Genomic DNA, 12,507 nt, shown 5'->3' on the forward strand with positions numbered 1-12,507 from the left:
TCGCCTCCTCTCCAGCTTTCGCTCGCTAAGGTGGAAAGAGGTGGGGGGACCTGAACTATTAACCTGTCACCGATTATAAACTAATCTATGGCCATAGCCACTTAAGCTGAAGGACATAAAACTGACAGTTATTCTCATTGGTGTAAATAATTAAAGAAAGACAAATGCTCGGTGTTCTCGGTGCAACTCGGTGCTACATGCGCTCAGGAACTTTCGACAGACATGGCGCAGGAACAATGATGATGTTTGTTTCGGCTTTTACCTTTGTTTTCCTTTAGAATGGCTTCCAGCATTTCTCTCGCTTTCTTAACTCGGTCGAGCGAGTCGCTGCTCAGCTGAGAAAAAGAAGAGACATTTTGACACTTTTAGGGGGTTACAGTGAAAGACTCCTCGTCATATTTTAGGATGTGCTTTCGGTTGTAAAACGTGTCTCAAAGCCCGACGCGTAGTAAGGTGTCCTGACCTGTATTCTGTACTTGCCCTTGCTGAGTTCGAGAAGGTCTTCCGGCGTCAGGTTGTTGCCGTCGATCGTCATGATCTGGGAAATGATAATACTGACATTACAAAATTCTTTACCTTTGCTTTGGCAGTTTGAGAAGCACAGTACACAGACTTTGACTTCGTTCCACAGGTTCAGATGATGGTTGGTATAATTACACGTCACTGAAAGAATAAATATAGGGACGGACACGACGACACATCTTCCGTGTCGTTGTGTTCGTCCGTAGCCAGTTTTGTTCTTTTTTATTGTGTGTGTGTGTGTGGGGGGGGGGGGGGGGGGAAAGAAGCATTAGCCTAAGCTTTTTTTTTTTTTTTTAAGAAATATTTAGAATGGAGCCGTGGGGTGTAGAAAACAAGAAAAAAAAATCGTTTCGCCTGACATCGACGCTAAAGACCTCCCCCCCCCCCCCCCCCCCCCCCCCTCCTTTGACTATATATATAAACAAAAGCCGATCTAAATTCGCTGGTGACGGGTAGCTTTACGGAGACATTTCTTGGATACCGAGATTTTGCTATCCACACACTGGCGAAACAAGCGCACATCTTCGTACCACCACCACATGCTGTGTCGGTGCTTAGAGGCACTGAAAAATAAGTTCACTGTTTCAAAATACGCAAGAAGAACAATATAATTGTAAGAAATCCGTGCAGATGGGCAAGATTGAAAAGTTGATTGCATACACAGTGCCAAAGACGCTTATATTGGCCAGAGACGCTTCCATTGTACGATGATGCTCCATGGTGATTTGGCGCGACTGGTTTAGAACGACCCTCTGAAAACTTCGAAGATTTGAATGAACCGAAATGGCGATTTCCATGGCAATGTAGACTGATTAGCCAATCGCCTTTCGATGTTTTGGTCGTCTGTATGTTAGTATCCGTTTGTGTCCGGCTAGCAGGTAGGGAAGGCAATAGCGCTACTTTCCCAGGATCCAGTGAGTTTAGTCCGTCCTAATGCTCATTCCTTCAATACCTTACTCATTCTACTGCTTTTAAACTATTTCGTCTTGCGATATTAGGGACTTTCAGCAAACCGTTGCCGTGCTGCGCGTACCGCACTACCGGAGCCTTTGAAGCACGCTTTTAAGCGCGCGCCCGGGCGGTACTGTGATTGCGGGGCGCGCGCTTAAGAGCATGCTTCAAAGGCTCCGGTAGTGCGGTACGTGGAGCACGGCAACGGTTTGCTAAAGGTTTCTAGTAATACGAACATCACGCTCGACAGTATGCACGCTAAAAAATTCAGTCGGTCAACTTTCCCGCAAAACGCCTGCACGAGCCAATCACTGTAGTCTACGGATTGAACTCGGCGAGTGACGAGGCAAAAAAATAAATTGCCCCCCCCCCTCCAAAAAAAAACTAATAAAAACAAAACAGCGCATAAAGGACTGGACAAAAAAGAGGCAGATACAACACACAAGCGCCTACTCGCAACTGATATTTATGAGAAAACAAAAACTGTTTGCACAGCATTGGTGAAGCGTCATGCTCAGTGGCGCAGCGGAAACTGTTTTATTTTTTAGTCTAGACATGTTTTCAGCGTTGTCATTTGCTCCCCTGCAGGCCTCAGCAATTGGCTCTCCCAGATGCTTTGTGGAAATGGAGGCGCTCCAGAGGCCCTAAACTCGTCAAACACAAAGTTGGGGCCAAAGTTCACGGAGCGCGCCGATTGGACTATACCGGCGATGACTTCGCGCTTTTTCCGCCGGCGTCCAATCAGCGCGCTCCGCGAACTTTCGGCTCCAACTTTGTGATCGACGAGTTTAGGGCCCTAGGCTTCTTATATTTCTTAGAGTGCACAATCGCTCGCTGTGATTCTCAAAGCTAGCTATTCCCTCTTTTTATGAGTTCTCGGCGACAAACTGAACGCGTGCGGAAGGAAATCTTACCTGAGATGGAGCCTTGAACTTTCCAGGACTTGATAAATCATTCTACTGTGAAGGAAATCCCTACTGCAAAAACCTCAGTTTTCTTTTTTCTTATTTGTGGTCTTTGATACGTACTTTATCTATTTAATAAGTTATATCGCACCACTATCAAGCCCCTCGTGAAATGTGGGGCCGTCTGTTCGACTATAGTGCGCTCTCCATCGAACTAAAGGTTTTGGGTGCATTACATGGGACGAAAGGGTGTAAGGCCCTTTTTTTGATGGTGTAGTCCGGGAGGAATAACCATTTGATCAGTTTGGCACACGTTCTAAAGCATCGTAAATATTTTAGTTTTTTTTGTTTTGTTTTTTTGTTTTTCTATGTGTGTTCATGTCTGTACAACTTATCGTCAGTTTTTTTGCGCCCCCAACACGGGTGTTTACAAAGGATACACTTGTTCTGGAATGTACGTTATTTCCGCTGGGCCCAGCACTGGCGAAGGCCTGTCAGTGTCCAAAACTGTTGGGATAAAAATGAGATAAAAATGATAAGAAACTTAACGATATCCTAAACACATTTTCTGCGCATCAACTTCCGGGAGAGCCCGTGGAGTGACAATTACTGCAAATACGCGTTTTTTTTCTTCTTCAATGGGAACTATACAAAAAAATATTGTATGCATGATATTTGAAATTCGCACTGTACTTGTGCAGATTGTATTTTCAAGCCAAACAATGTTTGGGGCAGATTTTGTCATTGGTCGAGCTTCCTGTGTACGTTGCAGTGATTCCATTTTCGCCTGTTCTACGGGACACAAGAGGCACATAATATTTAACTTTTTGTTTTGTTTTATTAGATGAAGAAGAACGGGGAACTTAACCAGAGCAGAACTCCTAACGGTTACTCCTTCAAGAGGGGAGAAAAAAGACAAAAGTGAAAGTGACGGCTTTACTTTATAGCATGTTTTCAATATTTGAAACACATCTCGCACTGAATCCTCGTGATACGAGGAGTACAATTATTTCTGAGTGCGTATGCCAGGAAATGGAACTTTCTCGAACGTATACCTCTCAGCCACTCGGCTACCTCTTGCCTGTTTTGTGGATAGATACAACCTTATAATAATATTTGTAAAACAACTGCTCCTCTGGCTTGCCACAATGCCCGTGCGGTTCAACCGTGTATCGGAAACAGGTGGCAAGAAACAGGTCAAGTACGAACCAGGGACATAATGGCGCCATTATTTGAGGGTTGCAGTTTCAGATAGAGGCAGTCTCGCGACCTTATATCAAACAAAGCACGCTTTCTGAGCTCCGGCGTTTATCGATACATATTTGTTCGACTTCTGACCATTAAATCATAAAGTTACGTAAGCAGATCAACAGCAGGCAGAGGAAAATCTGAGTAGTGTATAAAATAAAGCCTACTCAACTTTTATATATCAATGCGTTAGCCTTAGTACCCATATGGCAGGGAAAACCTGACGGCGTGAGTCCGTGGACAGAATAGTGGAAAGGGAAGAGAGGAGGAGAGTAGTGAAGGACAAAGGCGAGAGGGAGACGACGTCGATGGGGCGGAAGCCAATGCGCGCGCAGATGCTGGGGCGAGTCTGAACTGCAAGTGTGCGGAGTGCTTATGCCTTGATTTGTGCTACAAAACGGAGTGTAAACCAAGTACTAGCGTTAATCCAAGTAAACGGTAAAAAAAAAAAAAAAAAGACGGGTTGTGAACTAAGGAGACGGGCTGCCGAAACCGGCGAACAGCGAAACAGCGTCAGGCTGCGGATGCCGCTGCTAAATGTGCAAGGCGGGCAAACGAGAAAACGGCAAAAAAAAAAAAAAAAAAAAAAAGAAGATCCATCGGTGGATTTTTAGGGAATGCGTTAGCATGCACCTTGGGAAACGCCACACAAGTACCCCTTTGGGAAACGCTAACGCTCATCCCGTAACGAAGCCAAAAAGAGGCAGCAAAAAATAGCGAAAGCAAAAGGGAAAGCCAAAACAGAAAAGTGAAGGGGTCAGTGCACCACTCTAAAAAAGGTTTGTGCGTCTACTTTCACGCGCAACACTCGGAGAGCCAATCAAAGCAACTTACGGAGGCAGCTCAGCGAATGACAATGCCGAAACATATGTTTATACCAAAAAGCGCAGTCTGAGTTGTGACATTAAGCAATGCAAAACGTCACGCTTGCATTGCAACTCATCACAACTCAGTCTGCGTTTTTTGGTCTAAACATATGTTTCGGCATTGTCATTCGCTGAGCTGCCTCCGTAAGTTGCGGTGATTGGCTCTCCGAGTGTTGTGCGGGAAAGCAGACTCACGGGCTTTTTTTTAGAGTGTGTTAGCGTTTCCCAAAGTGGGACGTGTGTGGCGTTCCCCAAGGGTCAGGCTAACGCATTTCCCAAGGACAGTGTTTTCTGATAGAAAAAGGCCGGCTACAGCTGGTTGGTTAAACGAATTTGCGACGAAAGGGCCTCATAAAAAAGCTGAGACAAGTTGCATCTAGCTTGTCCTGGCTATGGCTCTAGCTGAACCCAGATTAAGGGTGTCGAACATTTAGTTCAAATTATCGTTATAAAATAGAACTACCGAAGCTAAAGCAACGAGCTGCTTTAATGTAGACATTTTAACCAAGGAGTATAGAGACCCTGGTAGCCCCTCCGGTCCTCACGCTCCAGGAGCAGACTGTCTAACGCCGCATTCGGGCTGCCCATCCATCGTACGAAAGACGCTGTTCTTGTTGCAGACACGTTAACATAATTATCTGCGGCCACGCCCCAAAGATGTTCGAAACACGTTTGCTTCGTACATATCGACCATGTCTGCAGGCAGCTTTTGTATAACCAATGTGACACGGCAAGGCAGAAACAGACTGTGTCTGTAGACCGTCTTTTGTGTGAAGTTAAGTAAAACTCTGGTGCCTCGAACCCGCATCCGACTGGAACCTTTACCGCGTCCTCGAATGTGGTCCCTCGATTTCCGCTCGACAGCATCTTAAAAGTCTCATGGCGTTGCCTGCCGCGATCTCGGTAAAAGTACAGTGGCGGATGTGGGACGCGGCGTACGCCCGTTCTGCTCCGCGCTCCAGCTCGGCAGTCCACGGTAGCTTCGGAGGCCGGGAGATTGGCACGTCACGAGGACGACAGCGACACTCGAGTTTTGCTCGTGCGTATCTGTCGAAACTTCTTCGAACAACCGCCAGGATCGCGACATCCGGCGCAACTTTACAGGCGTAATTTGTTGTCCCTTGACGACCACTTTTGATGCATGGGGGCGGTATATAGGACGCGGCTGAACACACCGGTCGGGGACGCGTTCTGTGGTGCCGATTAAAAACTGGACGCCGAATAGATAAGTGAATATTTCGGGCGCTTCTAAGTCACCAACAGCCGAAGAAGCGTAGGGCGTGGCCTATAATTATAATCGCGCCTCTTGCTTCGGAATTCGTTCTTTGGCGTCCCTATCGGCTGGTGTCTGAACGTTGCTGACAGTGGAGTGATAATTAGGCGCTCGGGGCTCGACGCGCCCTGTGTTCCTCGAGTTGTCAGCGATACCAACGCGCGCCCATGACGTCACACCGTTTCGGTGGCGCGCTGCCACGGTGCGTGCGCCGAAACTTCACATCACGTGATATCGGTTTCTGCGCGTGCGCAGTGCCCGCACCTGGTGCGTGCAAACGCGGACTCGTTTTGTAAACGTGTGCGCTGGCCTACATGCGTACCGACAGAGACAAACTCGTTGTCGTCCAGGACGTTCTTGATGACGTCCTCTCCGTCCAAGATGGCGCCTCCCCTGGTCTTGCGGATCTCGAAGATCTTCTCGGAGCGGCCGTCTAGGTACGAGGAGGGCTGCAGCTTTACGTACCGGCGCAGTGCTTCCTCGCCCAACCACTGCACCGTCTGGCGGCCGTCGCGGCATGGCACTGCCAGCCACTCGCCCCGGATCCGGACCGAGACCTTCATCGAGCCGCAGGGCCACTCGCAGCAGTCTTCGAGGTAGCGGTCGACGAGGAACTGTCGGATCGCGTCGACTCGAAACCTTCCCGCCGACGAGCCGCCCTTCGCAAAACGGGGTGGCGCTGTCAACAGTCGTTGCTGCGGGAAACCAACAACACGATAAACGTTACTGCAGTCCGACCGATTCCGATAGGACTCGAGTACCTTCATGAAGGATGAGTCTAGCACTCACCGGTGTTATAGAGCCTTTATTAGGTTCCGCGAAGAGGACGCACATTTCCGCTTTCGTGAACCCAAGAAGTATCTCCACCTCTGCAGTCACTGACACCATAACAAACGCAGGAGGGACTGAGTCGCATACACCTTCTACTCGCTGAGCAACCAAGGAGGTTGCGGCATTAGCGGACAAAGGCGCCGAAGAAGCAATCACGAAGCGGAAAGCGCAAACATAATAACCCACTCTGCGTTTATTAACCTGCCAGCGACAATAGCACCTTCTCCCGGGTATATGTATATACTTCAACTATGCCCAAACGAACGTGAGGAATACAAGCAGCCGCCCGTTCAATAGTAGAGAGGTAGTGATATGGGAGCAGAACGCGGCAAATCTTGGGTGCTGACATCGGCGGTTCCCAGAGAAAAAACGAGAAAGAGAGCGACAGAAGAACTGAGAAAAAAGTCAGACGAAATGTTAGTTAGTTTTGCCGCGACGAGGTAAAGTTGCTCGAGTGCTAGTCAACTTTATGTATTTTTATATAATCCGCAATGACTTCTTTCTTCTTTTTTTTAAATGTGAGGTAGAACAGATGCCGACTTTCCAAGTGCTATACTGCTGCTGTTTCTTCGCCAGTGATATCGGCCCATCGGGGCCATACCCGAGGTCCGCGTCTATGCTCCGACGTTCCGATGCGACCGGAATGCATGCAAATGCATGTGACCTTTCTCCTTTAGATTAACGTGTTAAGATTCCATAGATCGTTTTCCAAAGTGAGCGCATTGCAGTACTTAGTCCGAAGCCGCCATATTTTAGGCACGCACTCAAGTACGTATTGACAAGAGTGCCGTGTCAGTGCTCGGCGTGAACTGGGATCCGACCACACGCTTCGCGCAGGAATCAGTGCCCAAACTATGGCAGAACCCCCCTCGCCCCCGTTTTCTTTTCCCCACTGTAGCTTGATTGACTTTTGAAAGTGTCTATCGAAGATTTAATGTTAACCGTTCACTGGAAAATCACTTATGCCGTACAGCCACTCGCGTTATCGTCATATTTAGTCTGGCCTTTCATGATCGCTCTCCTTGCTTTGTGATTCGTTCTTTGGCTTCTTAACATCCGATGTCACGAATATTTTTTTGTTGACTGCGCAGCGATAACCTACTCGAGACTTGTCACGACCTGCCTTTCTTCCACTGACAGTGATCATAGCGAAACGTAATCCCGAAATGACAGTATAGACAAGATGACGCGATTATACTAGCGAGCATCTTTCTCCATTTACCAATCACGACCCTGCGACCTCGGTCATGAATTAAAGCACTTCTCCGATGCACGTACGGCATATATAGTATATAAACCGAAAACTGGCATATATGCTCGGAGAAACAGCTGCGTATAAAGTCGCATACTTCTGTATACGTCGTACTAAAGACACGCTGCAGCCTGCAGACATGATGCCAAATATCCCCGGACACGCATGTTCGAAGCACATTTTGCTTAGTGCATGCTTGCAACATGTCTGGAGACTGTCTCTTGTTCGAGGTATTAGCAGCGCGACAGAGTTTAAAACACCTTCGTTCCTTCCCCCGGAGTGTTTCCGCAGAAAAGCTCGCGGCGCCATAGAGCATGTGCGATCACAACGAAACAACGAGTATTACAGAAAGACTGTCCCTGTATAATCGATATATTAGTGAGTAAAAGAAATGTTTGGTCGGCAGTGCCACAACCGGCAGTCCACTAGCTACTGTTTCTCAATTTGTTGTTCGCCCACGCATGTACTCTCTTATCCGCGTGAATGGCTGTTTTATTTTTTTACCTCTGAGGGCTGGGAAGACCGACTCTCCGCGGGAGAAAGCGAACCCGTCTGCTCGGGTGCGTTTGGGGCGAGCGACGCGGAAACAGCGGGTGACCCTTGCACTCTTGGTACGGTGGCGTTGTTCCACTGCCCGACACCCGGTAGTTCTGACGTTGCGTCCTCTATCTCTCCGCGTACATCGGGTGTGTGGGCGTCCTTCGAAGTAAGCCGTCGTCCTTTTAATATCTGCTCCTTCCTCAGAGCAGCCGCAGACAATTTGCGAGGGCAGCCCGAAAACGTCGCTGTGTGCGAACCTCCGCAGTTGGCGCATCGGGGTTCGGAACGGGACGTACACTCGTTCTGGTAATGCGGGCCAGCGCAGACTTTGCACTGACGGGCGAATCGACAGTTTCTCGCAATATGACCGAACCGCTGACACTTGAAGCACCGCACCGGGCTCCCGAAATACTCTTCAACGAAGTAACTCGTAAACCCCAAGCGTACACGATGGGGCATCGAGATGCACCGCGCGAAGCTGAGAATCACGCTGCCTTGGAAATGCGGCGTTGAACTGCCGTCTCCGTGCCTTTCGTAAGCTATCTGCCTCTGAACACCGACGACGGCTTCTTTTTTGAGGTACTCCAGCAGATCATTGTCCGAATACTCGAGTGGAACGCCTCTGATTTTTCCCAAGTTATTCCAGTAACAGGTTTGGACACCTGTTTCTACATCAACTCCAGAGAGGTGAGTTTGAATGAGCAACCTGTTTGCCGCTGGACGTGAGGAAACAGTCACTAACAGGCTTCCGGCCTTGGTGATTCTAGATGACAGTATGTCTTCTTGCGCTATGTCAAGAACCTCATCCGCCAGTGAATTTGGATTCACCCTCCAGAAAGAACGTTCCTTACAGATTGGGCGAAACATGACGGTGATTCCGGGTGATTGGCGATCTTCCTGCGAGAGCGGAGGGAAGCGAGCATCGTTGTAGTCACCAATGTCCTCGAGAGGAGTGCGGGTGGATCTTAATCTTTTCGTTTCGGATTCAGGCGCTTGTGGAGTGAGTCGATGTGGCGGCGCTCCATGTTGCCATTTCGGGACAGTAACGGGCCGAGCACCAGCGCTGGACATCGAGGGTGTTAGGAACAGCTGCTCCAGAGAAAGTGTCATGTCCCCCGAAGAATCGCGGTCACCTTGTTGCCCGAGACGATCTGGCCATGAGCTCTTCATCGATGTACGGGAGTCAACTGGAAAACAGCAGTTCTCTGGGCGGTCGCGTCAAACTCCTGCTTGTGCGAGTGCCAGGAACGCTTTGTGACGTTCAAGTTGGCTGCACGAATCATCGCGGTAAGCGTTCCATGCTGTCGACTACGTTAAAGATAAAAAAATAAGCGTTGAAATTGCAGCTTTATAAAAGCAGGAGGAAGCAATTCACAAGCATGATCGTAGGCGAGCTATGTGGGGATTCGCGCAGGTGTGTTAATTTATACAGCTGGTTTCAACAATTCGAACTTTTGACAGCGATACAGTGAAACAAAAAATGTTTGCAATATAACAGGAAATATCTGGAAAATGTAAATAAACATAAAGAAACGGTTCTGCTATAGATTAAAGTGCAGACAAGCTTATTGGTTAAAAAACAGAGCTTATGTTATTCGTCAACAACGCAAGTTTTACAGCGGTAGATGTTATGGGTTCTTCCCAACACAGAAAATGACATCCGTCGTCAATGTAGCCAAATCTTCAAAAAAGACCGCCCATCCGCCCGCAGGAATCCAGCTTGAGTATGCAGCGTGCGAGGTGCAGGCGTTACAACAGAGCTACGCCACTTTATTTTTTTTTTTATTTTATTTTTTTATTGACAGAGAGCTACGACACAACGTTAACGATTTTGCCATTATGTTAAAACACATGAGACAGGGAAAGAAGTCAGTCAGACGACGTCTCAAACTCAGCAAATCAGTGTCTTTACTAAACCTCTTATATACACTTTGAAACCAAGGTCGTCACCAACCATCACACTGACACACAAACACACACACACACACACACAAAAAAAAAAAAAAAACTTTTCCCTTTCCTATCTTTTTTTATAAACTTTGCAGCCACCTATGTACACACTTCCGACACGCCACGACCTTGCGCGGTCACTCTACGTCCGAACAAATAGCCATAATTCTCATAAGTGTGTACATGGGCGGCAGACAAAATTTATATAAAAAAAGATAGAAAATAAAAAAGGAATTTCTGTTTCTGTATTGGTCGGTGAGAATTTTGGTTTCAAAGTGTAAATAAGAGATTACTGATAAACTTATCAGTTGAGTTTGAGGCGTTGTCTGACTGACTTCTTTCCCTGTCTCTTGTACTTTTAGTTGTTTCAGCCCCCCCCCCCCCCCCCTTCCAAACGGCCAAAAGACGATCATCCTCTTCATATTAAAGACATGTTTCACTCACCCTGTTGTTTCAAGGTATTATCACACCCAGTCTCGGGTGTTTTACACACCAGCTCCACTTACACCAGCTCCGCTTACACCAGCTCGCCTGCGCCCTCACTGCGTTAGCATTAACAAGCCGTCTTATACGTAACGTTTTTGTAGTATGTGATGCCCACTGCACGCGCTCTTTGAAAAAATACGACGAAATAGCCGATAACAAAATGCCAATGTACCGTTTAATGCCAACTGCTAGCGCCGGTAAATGCGCTCTCACGCACTCCAAGAAGAAAATCCTTCTTTATTGTACCCGACGCTCATAAACACGCTACCTGCGATTAAAACTAAATAACTAAATAAATAAATAAAAAAAAAGCTTTTAGCTTTTTTTTTTTTTATTTTGGGGAACAAGGAAGAGCAGCGGAGCTGTATTATGTGCCGCCATCTATGAGCGATAGTGGCAACTAGACAACTGGAAAGCCGGTTGTTTGGTTGCCACCTTCTTTCATAGATGGCGGTTGCTGTCTTGAGGGTTGTGTCGAGATTTATTTGTCCACGGACACGAAACTGGGGAAACTAGCCCTTAACAGCTCCGCTGTAAAAAATAGACGATCGCAAAATGCTAATGCCGTCGAGGCACTGTCACTGCCAAGAGATGGTGCCAAGAGAGGCACTTTCACGGCTCTGGAAGAAAAAAGAAACAAAAGCGTTGGGAACAAAATGGTCAGATGTCCACTTTTTTCCGAACGCTTTTGTTCACGTGAACGCGACGCCGATGCTCAACGACTTCGCCGCGACGTGCCGCAGCTATTCGCTGTGTGACTGCACTGTAGATTAACACTGGACTGCTATTTTTTTTTTTTGTTTTGCAACTAAATAGTTTAAATATATTTGTATTACCGGTAGAAAACAGAAATTTATTACACAAAAAAAAAAAAACGTCGTTTCTTGTACAGAACGTCCCGTTATTTGGAAGAAAACTTCCGATGTCTCAGATATTTTTGTTGAATAAACAGGATAAACAAAATCAAACTGTTGTAAAAAATAATAATTTTTGCAAAACGTATGAATATTGATCAGTGAACGAAGTCATGGTTAAAAACTATTTCATGCAGGAATGTTTGCAATACAAGGTTAGTACATAAAACATTTTTTGCAACCCGAAAAAAAACAGTGTTTCTTCACAAATTTCCAAAAGAAAAGCCCGTTTTTTTTTTTTTTTGTTTTTTTTTTACGAAACTTTGTTTACATATTTAAGAACAGAATCTGTTTATTTATACTTGGCTGGGCAACAAAAAGTCAGTCATGTTACAGAAAAAAAACAAGAACCGAAAAGATTATGTGTTTCAGTGAAGTACGGAAACAGAGCAACAGACGAAAACAGATAATTTGTGGCAAGAGAGCTGCCAAGCTTTCTTTACTGTTTTTTACGCAGTTTTTTTTTACAGTGTAGCTGCGTTACGGACTCTTGCCCCGACTGAAAATGACGTCCGTTGTTGATGTTGTAGTTGTGGATGTAAGTTGTCGTAGTGACGCCTCCGCTTCGCACGCACCGGACTCAGGTTCAATTGGGGCAGGCGGTGGGCGATCTTTTTCGAGGATTTGGCAACGTCGACGGCGGACGCCCTACTTCGCCAACCACAACATGAACGACGACAACTCCTACAACATCAACGACAAACGTCATTTTCAGTGATAGGAAAAGCCTGTAACAGCTGTCGCTGTATAAAACAAGGAAATAGATCAA

The 12,507-nt window shown here is 46.8% G+C and overlaps 1 protein-coding gene across 2 annotated transcripts in view; it reads right to left on the minus strand.

Moving 5' to 3' along the window:
* Window positions 1-12,507, minus strand: part of LOC8038799 (histidine ammonia-lyase) — a 41,259-nt gene that overhangs the window by 19,013 nt on the left and 9,739 nt on the right. The window contains exons 1-6 of one of the 2 annotated variants that reach the window (XM_040207166.2): window positions 6,555-7,170; window positions 6,088-6,460; window positions 2,819-2,885; window positions 2,388-2,415; window positions 464-538; window positions 263-335 (exon numbers count right to left, since the gene is read on the minus strand). In XM_040207166.2, the coding sequence (XP_040063100.2) occupies window positions 263-335; window positions 464-538; window positions 2,388-2,415; window positions 2,819-2,885; window positions 6,088-6,460; window positions 6,555-6,653 (715 nt within the window). In that variant the 5' untranslated portion in view covers window positions 6,654-7,170. Of the gene's footprint in view, window positions 1-262; window positions 336-463; window positions 539-2,387; window positions 2,416-2,818; window positions 2,886-6,087; window positions 6,461-6,554; window positions 7,171-12,507 lie in introns of those variants that run through there. The other variant, XM_040207165.3, reaches the window with a different exon arrangement.

Source organism: Ixodes scapularis, unplaced genomic scaffold (genome assembly GCF_016920785.2).
Source record: "Ixodes scapularis isolate PalLabHiFi unplaced genomic scaffold, ASM1692078v2 PGA_scaffold3__209_contigs__length_174095766, whole genome shotgun sequence".
Taxonomy (NCBI): Eukaryota; Metazoa; Arthropoda; class Arachnida; order Ixodida; family Ixodidae; genus Ixodes; species Ixodes scapularis.